A 17,491-nucleotide genomic window follows, 5' to 3' on the forward strand; every position below is an offset into this window, starting at 1 on the left:
ATGCACACTGAGGAAGCATAGAAGGCAACCAATCAATTAGATGGTAAAAAGCCTATGTTCCATTAGAGGGACAAACATAAGATGGACAGGCTTAAACAAGGAAAGCCATATAATAGAAAGCAACCTAGTAAAAGCAACTGTAAAGCCTACCACTATTAAGCAATTTGCTGGCCATAAGCCTCTGTATGTTGTTGGTAAACCCTCCACAGTATGTATTTCGCAACCGGGGTCTGGTAAAATAGAGTGTGCTCAGTTAGTTCACTGTGGAAGGCCTATCTAGCTGAAGTAATACTGAAGTAATACTTATTGCTGCGTAGGGTTATCCAGCACTCAACCCTCTGGTAGCTTGGCACAGAGCAGTCAGGCTGTATTCAGAGGCAATGTTTAAAGTATTTTTGCAGAACTTCAAACAGTAATAAATTGAAAACACAACACAAGAAAAATCCTACATGAATTTAGAAACTTAGAGCAAAATGTATTAAATAAATCAAGACAGAACAAAAATCCAACCAGTAGAACCGAAGATATGCAATTTTAAAGATTTAAGTGAAATAGCACCAAAAAGCACAAAGCGCCATCTGGGAGAAAGTCACAAGATTGGGAGAAAGTCACAAGTTCAGGCCGACTGAGATGGAGTATGGGTTGTATACAGGGATCAGGTTTGTCCAGCTGAAAAGTTACCTTCTCAGTGCAGCGCAGAGTCCTGTTCGTGGTGGAGGGGGCCTTGAGGAGCAGCGTGCATCAACAGACCCCCCCACCTGCTGCACTGGAGGCCAGGGAGGGGGGCTGACACTGCATCTTCGGCGCGCGCTGCCCTTGTGTGCATCTATCTGTGCCCAAGAACATGGCTGCACTGCAACAGCAGGTGTTAGTTCGCATTGATGGAGAAGAGGGTCTCACATGCCATCCATGAGGCGTGTGTCTGTTTTAGGTTGTGTGCCTTTGCATCTGTGTGCAGCTGCCCCTGTGCTTCTTTGATGGCTGCTGACTGTCATGCGTACTCGGTGGGGATCCGGCCGAGGACCTTTATTGGCACTGATGCCGGCTGCAGACACTGTGCAGCGTAGCACGGAGACGTGTGTGCATAGGGTTCTAGGCAGGACACTGACAGCCCGTGTGTTTATTATCCGCTGCATTAGCAGACGCTGTGTGTGATGTGCACTGTGGTCGGAGGCCTGGCACGGGTGCTGTGGTGGGCGGTAGACATGACACCTTTAATGTGCGCCTGTGTTCACCATTCTTGGCACTGAACTGAGGGCATAAGACACCGTGCAGTGTGCTGTAGAGTCAGGTGACACTACACTGTGTTGCTGGCCGGATTGGGGCTTGCAGGAGGGAGAGGGCGGTCGCCAACCTGACATCTTTGATTTGTGATTGTGGGAGCGCTCATGTGTGGCATCCCATGGGCTCCTATCCAGACAATGCATGATATGGAGTAGGGTCAGGCATTCCGCGTCGAGGACATTAGCGGGACGCCTATGTGTGTGTGTCTTTGTAACCGGCCCACCTCCCCTGTGGCTTCATAGAGCGCCCAGGCACCTCAGAGTGTGTGACAGGCACTCTTGACCTGTTCACGTAATAGTGGCGGGAAGAGGGGTCGCTGCTGCAGAGCGCGTCGGACTGACCTTATGTTTGTTTGTGTGTGTGCGCGCGCGTGCACACTTCTCCTCACTGCCGGGGGGGGGTGACAGACATGTCCAGGAGGGGTCATCTCCCCAGGAGGGGTCAACTCAGGAGGACCAGGGACCCGCATGCCTTAGTCACAAGCACCTCTTTACTGTCAGATGAACCTCACATAAACAAGCATTTGCAATGCAATAGGTCTCGCATTCTTAATGTTTGAGCTATTGGCATTGCTAAAGAATGCAACACCAATAGCTCAAACTTTAATAATGCGAGACCTATTGCATTGCAAGTGCTTGTTTATTTTGTTTTCTTTAGCTATGCTGCACAACATCGGTCCTACTTATTGTATCTGTACTTCATCCTCGTGACTCTATCTGCATTCCATGGCAGATTCTGGGTCTGTTCCTAAACCTACAGATACTAACATATGTGCCCAACGTTCCACCTTACAGTGAGCCAAATGTACAGTTCACTACTAGTGCTTAATAAATAACGTACAGTCAGGCAGAGCGACTCCAATTACGAAATTCTGTGGCCGTTCATTTTCCGCATAAATATGGATTTGCCACATTTGCCGTATAAGCTGTTGCATTATTTGCAGATTTTTACAAAAAAAATCAAACTCAAACAGATCGAGTGTGTCTAAAGAAGTGGCTGCACGTGCTGCAGGAAAGGGGAAGGACACCTTAGCATAGATTGACTGGTCAACTTTCTGTTGCTTATTAGTGTATTTTGCATGCTGAGCTGGTAATAATGAGGCGAAACGTTTGCTCAGTCAGTGCTATCATATGTAAATATGAAAAAATAACGAAGTAATACTATCACAAAAAATGCTGCACTACTCTGTCTTTTCTTGAGGCATAAGTTACTCAACACTGTCACGCAACTGGGTCCTCCCCCTGTCACATAATTCCAGGGGTCTGGCATATAGGTGATATTCAGGAGCTCTCTCCACATAACAACCCAGGCTGCCCCACGGTTCCTTTAGACTTTCAGAACTCCCAGCCGCAGTACTAACCCTCCCCCAAAGGATACGTGTGGGGAATTCACATATAGCAGCAGGCAGATATATTACTCGCAGGGGCAGGCTCCAAAGATAGCTGACACAGAACCCTTCTCAGACAGCCCGGCATAATGCACAATATGTAGGGCGGGCAGTTTCTGATAGATACATCTGCCGTGTGGATTCCTCACCTTGTGAATATCCCCTTGCGTCAGCAACGTTCGGAAAATTCTTCGTAGCACGCCGGCGTGGACGACGTCATAGGAGCACGGCTTCGCGCGCGACTCCGTCTGACGTCACCGACTCCACATAAGGCCCACGTCGGCGTGATGACGTCAGTTCCCTTTTTTCCGCGTCGTCGACGCTAACGGTTTCTGGGATCTTCTGCGATACTTTTGTATCTTTTCGCTGTTTGGCTGTTATTGTTTCTCTGTTGGATTTCGCTTCATCGCCGAAGATGTCGTCGAGGAAGACAGGTTTCAAACAATGTGGTTCCTGCTCCCGGATGATGTCGATTACCGATCCGCATCCCGACTGTCTGTGGTGTCTTGGTTCGGGACACGATGTCAAAAACTGTCGTTCCTGTGACAAGATGAACCCCAAAGCCTTGCGAGAGCGGGAGGCGAAGCTTCTGCTTGCTAAGGTGAAGGAAAGGGAAGCCGGAAGGTCTTCGAGGTCAGTGTCCAGGCGCTCGAAGTCGAGACAACGGTCGCGGTCGAAGTCAAGGTCGGCTTCGAGGGCCAAGTCGAGGTCGGCTTCGAGGGCCAAGTCGAGGTCGAGAGAGAGATCAAGGTCCAGAGGGAGGTCGAGGTCCGGTTCCAAGTCGGCCTCGGGCCATGCTTCGGGCTCCTCGAGAAAGAAGCATAAGAGGAGTAAACATCACTCCAGACACCACTCTGGCAAGGAGTCTTCGGATTCGAGGAAGAAGTCAAGAAAACATCACAAGGACTTCGTGTCTCCTTCTCCAGCTCAATCTCACGTTGGTTCTCCAGTTCATGAGCCGGAACAGGATCTGGAGTCGCACCATTCATCGGTGCATGAAGAAGAGGTTCCTCGAGCACCGACTCCGGTTGTGGAGCCTGAAGAACAAGAGGGCCAGGGTGCGCCTTTGCCGGATCAGCCTCCTTCGGAGCGGCCGTTGGGTTCGTACCCACCCTTTCCAGGTCCAGGTCAGGATCCCTCGCAGTTTTTAAACGCCATGTTTGGTGTTTACTCGAGGGCGATGTACCCCGCTGGTGCGCCTATGGGTCCCATGGGTCCTTTGTCTTTCAATTTGGGTGTGCCCCAGGCTTATGCCCCGGCCCCCTTTATGCCGTTTATGCCGACGCCTTGCACTCCTTGGCTCGGTACGGCGCCGCCGAGGTCGTCGACTTCGCATGCGGCTTCGCCGACTCCGGATCGGCCTCGAGTGGATTCGGATCGTGGTACTTCCCGTCCTCCGGCTCCTCGCTCGACGTCGGCTCCGGCGCCGTCGGAGTCGTTACCGGATCCATCGACTTCGGTCCGTATGGAGTGGTCGAGGCGCAGGGCACAACGCCTCTTGGAGGAGAAGGAGTTTATGGACTCCGAGGTTGAGGAAGGAGAGTTGCAAGAGGGGGATTGTTTTGAAGACCTTCAGGATGCAAGTGGCTTGGAACTTTCTCCTGAATGGGGTTTGCCAACCGTTTCTGACGCTCCATCTAAGGACTCGGCACCCTATCATGTCGTCATAAAGAAGGCTGCAGAGTTGCTAGGCTTGACTTTGCCCACAGTTGAATACAAGCCCAACATCCTTACGGAAGTATTGCATTCGCCTTCTTCAATTGTGGAGCCTACGCTTCCTTTTACGGATGCATTAACTGAACCAATAAAGGAGGTCTGGAAGAGGCCTTTATCTGCTCCTGCGGTTTCCAGGTCAGTGGCAAGGCGTTACAGGGTGGCTCCTGATGACCCTGGATTTCTTTCCTCGCATCCTGCACCGGAGAGTCTGGTAGTGCAGGCCGCCTGTTCCAGCAGGGCTGCGGATTCTTTCCCTCAGGTGCCAGCAGACAAGGACTCGAAAAAGTTGGACCAGTCTGCTAAAAAGATTTTCTCCTCGGGTAGCATGGCCTTGAAGTCCACCAATGCTACTTGCCTCTTGGGGAGATACGTTCACGCGTTGATGGACTCTGTTAAACAGCTTTCTTCTAAGCTTCCAGAGGAGGATAAGAAGAACTTTAACGAGGTGGTCGCTGACACTCAGGCTGCAGCTCGTATGGTTATACAGAGTGGTATGGACACGGTGGACTCTGTTGCCAGAATTATGGGCTCTACTGTTGCTACAAGAAGGGCCGCATGGCTTAAGTCCTCCGATTTTTCTTCTGACGTTCAGTCTACTCTGTTGGACTTACCGTTTGATGGGACAGGTCTCTTTGGCAAGAAGGCTGACGTAGCTCTGGAGAGATTCAAAGACAGCCGGGCTACGGCGAAGTCTTTGGGCCTTCAGACGAGGGGCTCTGCGACTAGAAATTATAAGGGTTTTGGCAGACCCAATTTTCGTCCCTACAATCAAGGACAGCAGCAGCAGCGCCAGAATCCTCTGTATAAATCCTACAGAGGAAAGCAAAGGGGCCGTGGTCGTGGGCGCCAGGTCTCCTCCTTCTCCTCCTCTTCCTCTAATAACCAACCCCCTCCCCCTGCAGCAAAGCAGCCCTAGATCCGCCATTCTGGATCATGTGGCTCCGGTGGGGGGTCGGCTTACTCATTTTCTACGGGATTGGGAATCGGTTACATCAGATCTTTGGGTTCTCAATCTCGTAGAAAATGGGTATGCTCTTCCTTTCCAGGAGTTCCCTCCAAATTACCCTCCTTGCCAGGGTTTTTGTTCGGAGGAGCACCTTGTTGGCTTGCAGGAAGAAGTCCTGGCTTTGTTCAAGAAAGGTGCGATAGAGGTAGTTCCAGAGCAGGAAAGGGTCAGGGATGCTACTCCCGGTATTTCCTGATCCCCAAGAAGGATGGCAGGTTACGTCCAATCCTGGACCTCAGGATTTTGAATCTCTATCTCAAGCAGGAGAAATTCAAAATGCTCACTCTTGCGCAGGTTCTTCAAGCGCTGTTGGAAGAAGACTGGATGGTGTCGATCGACTTGCAGGATGCGTATTTTCACATCCCGATCCTGAAGTCGCACAGGAAGTATCTCCGTTTTACGGTGGGATCGCAACACTACCAGTTTGTGGTCCTTCCGTTTGGTCTTACTACTGCGCCTCGAGTTTTCACCAAGGTGATGGCAGTGGGGATTCCTGTATTCCCGTATCTGGACGACTGGCTGATCAAAGCGGAGTCGCCCGAGAAGGTGCTTCATCACCTGCAAGAAACATCGCAGCTGTTGTTCAGGTTGGGTTTTTCAATAAATGTGCCCAAATCTCACCTGGTGCCCTCCCAGCGCAACCTGTTCATAGGTGCGGTACTGGACACTACTGTATGTCGTGCATTCCCTCCTCCGCAAAGGATTCGCGACATACAGGAAATGATTCCTTTATTTCACAATGGAGCGGTTGTTCCGGTCCTGAAGGTCCTTCGCCTGCTCGGTCTGATGGCTTCTTGCATTCTCCTGGTCAACCATGCACGCTGGCACATGAGGGCACTCCAGTGGTGCCTCCGCAGGCAGTGGTATCAACACAACGGAGATCTCGGGGAGTCAGTGAAGATCTCCAGAGAGACTGCAGCGGATCTGTCTTGGTGGGGCGTGGAAGGCAATCTGTCTCAAGGAAAGCCTTTTCAGCTTCCACCATCGGTGGCCACGGTGATAACGGATGCATCCACTCTAGGGTGGGGTGCTCATCTGGGGGATCTGGAGGTCAAGGGTCTTTGGTCTCCAGAGGAAAGGTTGCTTCACATCAACCTTCTAGAGTTACGGGCGATACGTCTGGCGCTCAAGGCCTTCCTCCCTTCCCTTCGCGGTCAGTCGGTTCAAGTCCTGACGGACAACACGACCGCGATGTGGTATGTCAACAAGCAGGGAGGAGTGGGGTCGCAGTGTCTCTGCAGGGAGGCTCTGCGCCTCTGGTCCTGGGTTCAGGACCACCAGATTTGTCTGATGGCAAATCATCTGGCCGGGGTTCTGAACGTGCGTGCAGACATTCTCAGTCGTCAGTTCTCTGCCGACCACGAGTGGAGGCTTCACCCGGAGGTTTTTCGTTACATCTTTCAGATGTGGGGGACTCCTCGGGTGGACCTGTTTGCCACTTGCGAGAATGCTCACTGCCCGTCATTCTGCAGTCTCCAGTATCCGATGCAAGGAGCATTGGGGGACGCGTTTCAGTTGAGCTGGAGAGGTCAGCTCCTTTACGCGTTTCCTCCCATACCCTTGATTCCTCGGGTTCTGAGGAAGATTCGCCAAGACCGGGCCCAAGTCATATTGGTCGCCCCGGATTGGCCAAGAAGGGTGTGGTACACAGATCTTCTCCACCTCTCCTCTCACCCACCGCTCCGTCTCCCTCTCAGGGCAGACCTCCTCTCTCAGATGGAGGGGCAGGTTCTACACCCCCACCTCCAGACATTACACCTTCATACCTGGAGATTGAACGGGGCAATCTGAACTCTTTCTCTCTCCCTAACGATGTGGTGGATGTCATTCTTTCTGCCAGGCGTGACTCCACCAAGTCCATTTATTCGTATAGGTGGACTAAGTTTGTGTCTTGGTGTAGGGAGAGGGATGTTGACCCGTTAAAGGCTCATTTATCTGATATTTTGTTATTTGCTCTTTCTCTGGCACAGCAGGGGTTTACTGTTGCCACTGTCAAAGGTTACCTTTCGGCCTTATCGGCATTCCTCTGCTTGCCGGATCAGCCCTCTCTTTTTAAATCACCTGTGGTTTTAAGATTTTTGAAGGGGCTCACTAATAAGTTCCCTCCTTCTCCCTTTATTGTTCCACATTGGGACTTGAATCTTGTGTTAACCTATCTGATGGGTTCGCCGTTTGAACCCTTACACAAGTGTCCGATGAGGCTTCTTTCTTTTAAGATGGTCTTCTTAGTTGCAATTACTCGGCAAGGAGGGTAAGTGAGCTTCAAGCTCTTAGTTCCAAGCCCCCGTTTTTGTCCATCCATGCTGAAAGAATGGTTCTTAGGACCAGGGCTGCTTTTTTGCCTAAGGTGGTTACTCCCTTCCACCTAGGTCAATCCATTACCCTTCATACCTTTTATCCTCCCCCACACCCTTCCAATGAGGAGGAGAGGCTTCATCGCCTGGACCCGAAGAGAGCGGTTAGCTTCTATCTTGATAGGACTAAAGACTATCGAATAGACGATCAGCTCTTCGTGGGTTTTGCTGGCTGCAAGAAGGGCAGAGCGGTGCACAAGCGCACACTTTCCAGATGGATTATCCTGTGCATCAAGATTTGCTACTCTCTGGCGGGTAAGGACCCTCCTGAGGGTATTAGAGCTCATTCAACTAGAGCAAAGTCTGCTACTTCTGCATTGTCTAGAGGTGTTCCTGTTGAGGACATTTGCAGGGCCGCGACTTGGGCCTCCCTCCACACTTTTGCAAAGCACTACTGCTTGGATGCTGAGGTGAGGAGGGATGGCCACTTTGCGCGCTCTGTTCTCCAAGATTTCCTGGTGTAGCAGAGTGGACACCCTCCTCCGGGAGTGGGGACTGCTGTGGGACTCTATTCACAAGGTGAGGAATCCACACGGCAGATGTATCTATCAGAAGAACAAGTTACTTACCTTCGGTAACGCTTTTTCTGGTAGATACAATATCTGCCTGTGGATTCCTCACTGACCCACCCGCCTCCCCGTTGTCCACTCTGCTATACCTGATGTTATGTGCAAATGTAATTATGGTTTTATCTGACTTTGTATAGTTTTGCACTTTGATTGCATTTGTTTTGCATGTACTGTGTACATTGTGTATATATATATATATATATATATATATGTACTTGTTGGTCCGTCCGGGTGCCTCGAAGGCACGGAAAAAAGGGCGGAACTGACGTCATCACGCCGACGTGGGCCTTATGTGGAGTCGGTGACGTCAGACAGAGTCACGCGCGAAGCCGTGCTCCTATGACGTCGTCCACGCCGGCGTGCTACGAAGAATTTTCCGAACGTTGCTGACGCAAGGGGGATATTCACAAGGTGAGGAATCCACAGGCAGATATTGTATCTACCAGAAAAAGCGTTACCGAAGGTAAGTAACTTGTTCATCAGGCAGAGAAGTTCCACATTTAGAAAGCCAAGCAAAGGCTGGGGTTTCCAAGGACTACAGATAAAGCGGTTTTCCTGTGAGAGATGGCCCAAACCCGCAGATTCATCCAAACAATGCACGTCATTTAAACTCATTCAGTGTGCAAGGCAGTTCGCAACCATGTCTGCGGAGAATATACAGTGTGTGGTTGCAGCTTGTGAAATACTGGGCCACTTTTTTTTATTAAAAGAAAACATTCTAACTCAGGGTCTATCTTTTTTATCCAGAAAATATTTTATCTCTTTTAGAGAAAGTGTCACTTGGTTTTTACCCAGCATTTTTGGATGTCCTTCGAGAGGAAGGAATTCATCGCATTAGCGACATCAAAACAAGAGTGCTTTCTGTTTTTCATTTTTTTGAGTGGCTTCTGAAAACCAGCATTGGCAAAGCCAACAGGCTCTCAACCATTCGCCAAAGCTTATTTCGTTCATCAACATTTTTTTTTTTACATACAAGAGGCCCGGTAGCTGTGCTGGGAATCTGCTGGTATATTTACATGTAAAGGCACACACTGCAACATAAATCACTAGTGGGGAGAGGAGTTGGCCTAACGGCTAGAGCAGTCGACCTCGAATTTGGGGAAATGGGTTCGAGACTCGGCAATGACCCATAACATCCTGTGATTCTGGGCAAATCACTTAATCTCCCAGTACCTAACTAAAATGAATGTGTCCTCATGAAATGCAACTGGTGCTATGTAAAGCGCTCTGTTACCGGATTCGGGCCAAGTTTGTGCTATATAAACTCGGTATAAAATAAACAAGCATTGGCATAGCCAATAGGTCTCGCCTTCGAATCCTTTTACGTGTTTAGCCATGCAACAGTTGGTGTTGTTGCACTAAGGATATTGTGCTGCATATCTAAATACTTATAAGGTCCCAAAAGCAAGACCTATTGGCTATGCTAATGCTTGTTAGACTGTGACTTTTAGCACTTTAGCTTGCGGTTGATAATGTACTCCGAAAGTGTTTTGCTCACAAACCCATTTCTTCATAGGCATAGTATTACAACTCCGTACATCTAGTCCAAGGATCAAGTACACTGAGCACACTGCTCTTGCATTTGTTGTCCGTTACGAGACAGCTCTGAGTAGGTAGAATAAACAATGACATAGGTATCTCAACTCAGGCATAGTGCAAATGGGTCCAGTTTTTATTATATAAACTACCCCCAAGCCATTGTTCGGGAGAGGAGCATTTCCATGGATTTTCCAGGTCGTTTGCCCGTGTCTGACTTCCAGCCCTGCTTACTCTCATCCCTATCATGCGATGGACAGAGGACTATTCTGCACAAAGCAGGCTACCGGATAAAACGCACACACAGGTAAATGGGAGTTAGGCCACTCCAAGGTACCTGGCACAAACACATTTTCACTATTCTGTCTAGGTTAGGTAGTGCAAGGTGGGAGTACGATTATATGTATTCATAGAATCACTGCAATAATTATAATGCTCAAACTATTCATCTTTATCATCATTCTTGTAATGCTGGTTACAATGCTTTGTTTCCTTCTGCTAATAATTGCAGTGCACGTATTTTACACTAGACTCCAATTGCATCAATAAATGTTTGAAATGCCAGTTGGTGTATTTCTTGTGTCACCCCTTGGGCATACCTAAGGTAACAATGAAAGGGTAGATCTTCCACGATTTTCTTGGGTATTCATGTATTAAGGTTGCACACTCCATCCGATAACCTGTGAGGGTTAGGTCTCCAGATGGAACACTGTGAGCTAGCCAGGAAACAAACAAACATATTCTGATGGTATCAGTGGGCTCAGTCTCCATAATTTTAATGTGTATGTTATCCAAATGCAGTCTTACAGAATTAGCAGGAACCGTACAACACCAATGGTCGTTATCTCCATCCAACGGACACACTAGCATAGCAGTCTGTTAGACTAAATATTTGAATGCCCTCACCCATCAAACTGGCTCTAGAGCATCACCCCCTTCACCCCTCACGGGAATCAGTGGAACTGTATTCCAAGAAGGAGGGCGTGAGAAGTGATACCGGATTCACTCGCCTTCCCAAACATCTAATCGCTCAACAACAACAGACGGGAACCCCTGGCGTGCTTAGCCTATCTCTGCGCAATCGCCAAAGGGGATCACCCTATTGTGTTAAAAGGACTTTCACCCACTGGGTTTCCAAGATGCATTCTTCATCATAGAGGCCTCATCCTAGTGTATCTAGGTATCTGATGGACTCAACTTTGGTAGCCAAGGAAACCCTTTTGGTTATTTGGTGCGATCCTAGATTTCCTATTTGGTTCCTCCTTCCCCCGCATTTTCAATCTTCATCAAGATGTAGCGTAAGGAGGAACCAAATATGTTCACAGCCCGGAAGAGACCTTTAATGAAAGTTTGACTACAAGGTCCATCTGCCTTCTTACCCTCATGGAGCTCAAAATAGTATGTTACCAAAGAAATGCAAAAATAGGGACCAATGTGGTTAAGTATGCATGGCATGTATGCGTATTCTGAATAGAAGTTTCACAATTGAATGCACACAAATAGGATACTAACGGGATCCTTGTGAGGTCCTGATGAAAGCCAACTAGCCTAGTGAGGCATTGATGTGTTGGCTGAAACATGTTGTACAAAGATACAGAGGATACTAATTACCTTAGTGCATCCCCGCCTGTTTTTAACTCTGTCAGGGTGCCCTTTGAAAACAAAATTAAACCCCAGAACACTCAAGACTATTTTAAATCTAGGATCACTCACAATAACCAAAGAGCTTCCTTAGCTACCATGGTTGAGCCCATCCAGATAACATAGGTATCTGGATAAGGAGTCTATGATGAAGCATGCCACTTGGAATCCCAGTGGGTAAGAGTCCTTTTAACACCAAAGGGTGATCCTCTTGGGCGGGTACAGAGTCATGGGCTAAGCATGGTAGGAGTTCCCTCCTTTTGTGTTTGAATGGGAATTGGTAACAGACACAAGGATATCCTCTCAAATAGAAAGAGCCTTAAATCATCATGAAGATCACACTGGTGCCAGCCATCATTTTCACTCAAATGATCATAAGAACGAGATATTACTGGCTTTTGTGCAGAGAAATCTCACTTGTCATCTTGATATTTTACAAGTTATATTAGGTGTGCCCCCCTTCACCACTGATGTTTCAGAAGAGAGTACTTAATCCTATCCCACAATGCATAAGTTTTGACACAGTCCTTTTATTTGTGATATGAACTTGATTATTTTTCTACCACCATAGGTGCATGCTCCTCAAACCCTAACCCGTCATAACATTATTGTTTTTTCCTACATCTGGCTGCCAGGTGTCTGTGTTGAAGTTAGAAGCCTGAACTGCAGCTCTGAATTTGTAGGTGTCAAGAGGCGATGCCGTAGGAGTAGAACCAGATATACAATATACTAGATGATCCTCTCACCTATGACATAAAGTCTCTTGGGTTGCCATTGCCAGTGGTGTGGCCTCATAACCATTGCTAATGAATGAAGGAGTGACAGCACCATCAGGCATTCATCGACTAATGGTCAGCCATCTCTGTATATTTCGGGATTCCTCGCTGTAGGTACCTGTGTGTTCAGATTTGTCCTCGATGTCTTCTACAATATTGATTTATTGCGTGTTGCTATATTTGTCCGATTGCTTCTAGAAGGTACCACAGAATTGTAATATATATGGTAATTTGTAACATGAAACTGTGAACGTGGTTATGAAACTGATCTTTTGGGGGGGGGGGGGCGGAAACCCTGGTGTTTCTTTAGTAGGAAACTCTCCTATATACCGGGCTATGTCACCTATTAGCGTCTATATCACACTATATTAAACTACTCAATAAATAAAATACAAATACGCTTTGTGCAGATCCCTCATCAGTAAGGTTGAGTGGGTTAGGGTATATGTTAACGCATTACTTTTGACACCTGTTGTTTGCAGTGTTCAACGTTTCCAAGCACGTGCTCAGCATTACACGGATAAAATGCATAATGCATAATGTTCACTTTGACACAGTGCTGTGCTATGGTCCTCTGTGCAGTTCGTCACTGCATCAGAATAGAAATCACATACCTATACATTGGATCGTTCATGTGAAATCTGCGGCTTTGTACATTTCCCTTATAGTTAAAATATATTACTTAGCACATTTTTTCGCTGCATTTATTCAATTTAATTTAGTGCGTTTGGATAAAAATAGCAGCCACAAACTGACTCAAATTTGGATATCTCCCAAAAGAATAACGCCAATTGCCTACCCACCTGACAATTCCCAACCTCAGTCATATCCAAAATCACTTTGAACATACTAAAAAGCAAATGCAATGCTGCTGCAGTGAGCTGCACCTCGGTAGGAGGGTATAAACGTGTTCCCGCTCTTTGCAATATAATGATGACAATAATAGAAATGCGTGGGGGTGCAGCAATCCACCAGCTATGGCTAATGTCAGTTTTCAGCTATTTATTACCCAGTTGCGTATTTTATTTCATTTTCTTATCTCATTAGTTCCCCAACATATTTATAAAGGGATGTAGTTACTTTTCCAAAGTAACGCCCACCTTTCAGAGAACAATGGAAACGTTTTACTTTCCCCCATGCGTTTCCTGCAAAAACCCAGACAATGCACCCTTCACAACGAGTGGGATGTACTGTAGGGGTTTATGGGTTTTTTAAATGTATCCGATTCGCCTAGATAAAACAACACATCAAGGGAGTTTCAGGAGAAAGGAAATCCCAGAGTAAACAAACGTGCTGATTCCACGGATTCTCAGAGACTTTTCCCTGGGGTCACTTCTTTTTGGTGTGCGACTGAACTGCGGTAGACACACTGCCGCACAATTTGGAGGATATCAGAGGAAGTGGGCTGCATCCTCTTCCGAGCACTTCTCTGGAGAAAGTACTTTATTTAAATAGAACATTCTGCCTGATAAGGAAAATTAAATGTCTGGCAAGTAGTCCTCTTTCCTTTCAGAAAATAGCGACTGATCAGTCGTATTCTGCTTGTCCCTTTGTTAATAAAAAGCATTGTTTCCTTTCAGAACGCCAGGGTGAGGAAGACCAGTCCAGTGTGTTTCATCTTTCACACACCTTCCTGAATTCGTCTTTCTGGCTTGTCCACTGTGAGGATTCAGATATATAATATGACATGGTTGTGTGACCTCACCGTGTAATACACTCACAAGACCGTCTTGAGTCCAGTCAGGCTTAAACTTGGGTAGCTTTGCCTTCGAGCAGCAAGGCTTAAAAAGGAACTAGTGTAAAGCATTTAATAGCATCAACAAAAAAAAGTCACACAACACAAAATAAACCCAACACCAATTTATAAAAATTAAGTATATTTTTGCAAATTTTAGGCTCCAAGACGAGTAAGATCCACCAGAACGTTCTGGAGATATAGATTTCTAAAGAAAACATAAATCTCCGCTTTTTATTCCAAAATGCAAATAAGCATTGGTAACCGTAAAGTTTGGAAAAGTTTGAGAGAGTTGTATTCGGCTACTCCGCTCTGGACTGGGTGACCAATTCCACCAGGGTGAAGGTCAGGGAGTCCAATAAGTAATATTTGGACAGTTACATGGTCACCAAAGCAGTTTCAAGTCCAGTACCACCATTTATATCAAAGCCGATAGATTTTAATGGAGTGGCCCTGAAGCTGAAGATACAGAATGCTGAAGGATGCTTTGGATGCTGTGTGGTCATTGGGGGTTAATTAAAAAGGGAACAACAACCCGCATCCAAATAAACGCTCTCAAATAGACTCGTAAATGAAATACAATACCACGAAGGCTTATTAAAATGGAAAATATCAATTTCTTTTATTTATTTAGAACTTGTATACAAATATCAAAAAATGATTTAAGCATATAAATTTACATATATTAACTGCCACACCCCCAATCAATAAAGAGAAAATGTAATTCCAATATCAAACTACATACATACCGGTCATACCTTCCATACCATAGCTACAGATAGCTTTAAAATATTACGCCTCATGTAATCAGTTCTTAAGAAAAAAGTTGAATAACAATTACAGCAATGGCATTTGATGGATGATTGCGTCGCCCCATTTGTGCTCCCCTTAGGTTTTGGCGTTGGAGCATTAAGTTATCTTTTTGTTGGACTAAAGCCATTGTGTCACCTAATATATGTACTCTGCTGACTCAAAGACATTTGAACAACTGGTTTTATTACATTTTTGTTTTGGAATTGCCTGTTATTAGGATGACTTTTCCTTCGGTAAATACATAGTGCTATTTACCAATTGCCCTTGTGCGTTCATTCATTCACATTTTTTGTACATAAAGTAAAGACGTACTTGCACATAAGTTCACTTAAAGTTGCAAAAACTACTAACCCTTTGTTCAAACTATCTACCATGCGATAGCTTTTCCAAACCTATTGGCTTCACTGATGCTTGTTTTAGTGTGGTTGTCTTGCCCAGCAGCTTTGATGCGGTGTGGTATGTTGTTTTTGCTGAGCTCCTTCGGGTCACTTGCTGCATTTCACGGGCTCAGATCTGTTACTGAGATGTTAGGTCACCTCCTGCCAGAAATTCCAGCTGCCAAAAGACATAACAAATATATGAATAGACTCTTCTAGCATTGTGGGACGCGAAATTGAAATATGTTTTTGAACGATCGTCATGTGCTGTGTATTTAATGCCTTCACCTAGACCATGGCGTGGTAGACTGTGTCCTTTACAAGATTCAAGCATGTGAATCTGAAAAATACCAACGCTGAAGAATCAAATAGCACATACCCAGTCTTGCTCCGTAATAAAATGAACTTTAACTGTAAACATTAATTTCCATGGCAGTAATTATTTCAGGTAAAATAATTCAAATATGCTCTACACTAAACTAAAAAGTGTCCCAGTGTACACGAGAGACAACCTGTAAACTGATTTTTTAATTTATTCAGAAAAACACATATAAGGGGCAATTTTCACTCACTGTATCTTTTTCAGCATTAAACTTTCCCAGTTTGTCAAGCCTAGAAACATAGAGCTGTTTTATTTCTTCACATGTAACCGAATTCACATTTTCCAACTTTACCAGCTGCAAGTCCATACCCAAGAGCTACCATTTTCCTCCATTATTGCAGTTCTTTGTGCTGTCATCTGTGCCATGCCTCAGGGAGGCTGATATTAAATTCGTACCTTAGGTGGAGCAACAACAAAATCTAATCTCTCTCTCTCGCTCTCGATCTCTCATTTCCTTCCCATTCCAGCTTGTCTCTCTCTCTCTCCTCTTTTCTCTTTTGCCTGGAATGTCTGGCTGTGGAAGAGTCAGCAGCCTGGCCAGTGAGCTTGTTGAAGATTCAGTAAATTCACAGGTTAGCAGGGTTACAGCAGAGCCATGTCACACATCAGTTCGGTGGGGTTGGAGAATAGCCAACAGAATTCCAATATGGGGCTGGGTCAGAATACGTTTATTAGGAGGCCTAGGTTCGAGTCGTCACTTGCCAGGCTGGCAGAGATGGCATATACCTAGTCACAGTGGTAAAAAAGTATCAATCCCTTAGGAAAACCAAGTTCACACTAACTCATACGCACCACACCTTACGAGAAAGAAAGCTGTAAAAATGATGATGGACACAAAAAAACCTATGATTTCTACGTAATTGGTTGGATCAGATACTGTAACAGTATTTTTTTAGTGTACAATAGGGCCTCGCTATTAGATATTTTTTTCCTTTTTGGCAATGCCTCATTTTGTTTTAGTGATGTTTTATTATTAAATGCACATGTGATATAATGTAATGTTTTTTAATATGTATCAGAAACCAATGTGGTGAGAAATGTGTCAAAGTAGCGTAAAGAATTTATAATAACTAAGCGATACCTTGATCAGGCACTGTGTTTTTATCTGTACTAGATCTTTTTAAATTAAAGAATTTTGTCACTACATCTTTTGGCTAGGTGGTGTTACAGTTGAGGTGTTGTGTTTGAAGTGTATGCCTTTTTTGATTTGGAGTGCTATATACACAATCAAGGTGTGGTGCGTATGAGTTAGTGTGAACTTGGTTTTCCTAAGGGACTGATACTTTTTTACCACTATTAGTAGTGCCCTGGTCCCTTGGGTTAGTGGGGCCTCCTCTCTCTTTATAACCAAAGATCTAGTCACATACCATATCGGTGGTGGTGGGAGATAGAGCCAGTCGCATAACATGTTAGTCCCCCACTATGGGCTATTTGAATTTTTACTTTTAGAAACATTGCACATGTTGTAATCCCCATTGATGTGTGGACAAAACGTGCATTAATATATAAATGTGTTTCTCACAAAGAAGACTGCATTGCTTGGATTCACATCCCAGTTGTAAAAGTATAGACAATATTCCACTAGCCAGTGCAAAAATGTTAATTGATAAAACATGGATAATGTATATATATAGCTCGAATGGAAGAAATCATTCTACTTATCATAAAAAAATGTTTTTGTTTATTAGAAAGTCAGCGTCTGCAGCAGGACCTACAGAAGGTGGAGCAATTGGAGACTAAGATTAATTCTGAGCTGGGTTCCCTAAAGGATAAAATAGAGCAAATGACTGAAGAATTGGGCAAGTACAACAACTTGGATGCTCTGAAAGCCTCAGGAGAAGAAAAGAAAAAGGTAATTGCTTCATCCACTTGCAGCGTCATGCACCTTAGTTTGAAACACTGTTTCATCCATCGT

At 45.7% G+C, this 17,491-nt stretch overlaps 1 protein-coding gene across 1 annotated transcript in view; it reads left to right on the forward strand.

The window, feature by feature from the left end:
- Positions 1 to 17,491, forward strand: part of IFT74 (intraflagellar transport 74) — a 496,520-nt gene that overhangs the window by 406,188 nt on the left and 72,841 nt on the right. The window contains exon 17 of the mRNA XM_086962124.1: positions 17,265 to 17,428. Within this exon, the coding sequence (XP_086818250.1) occupies positions 17,265 to 17,428 (164 nt within the window). The remainder of the gene's footprint in view (positions 1 to 17,264; positions 17,429 to 17,491) is intronic.

This window comes from Lissotriton vulgaris, chromosome 3_1, assembly GCF_964263255.1.
Source record: "Lissotriton vulgaris chromosome 3_1, aLisVul1.2, whole genome shotgun sequence".
Classification (NCBI taxonomy): domain Eukaryota; kingdom Metazoa; phylum Chordata; class Amphibia; order Caudata; family Salamandridae; genus Lissotriton; species Lissotriton vulgaris.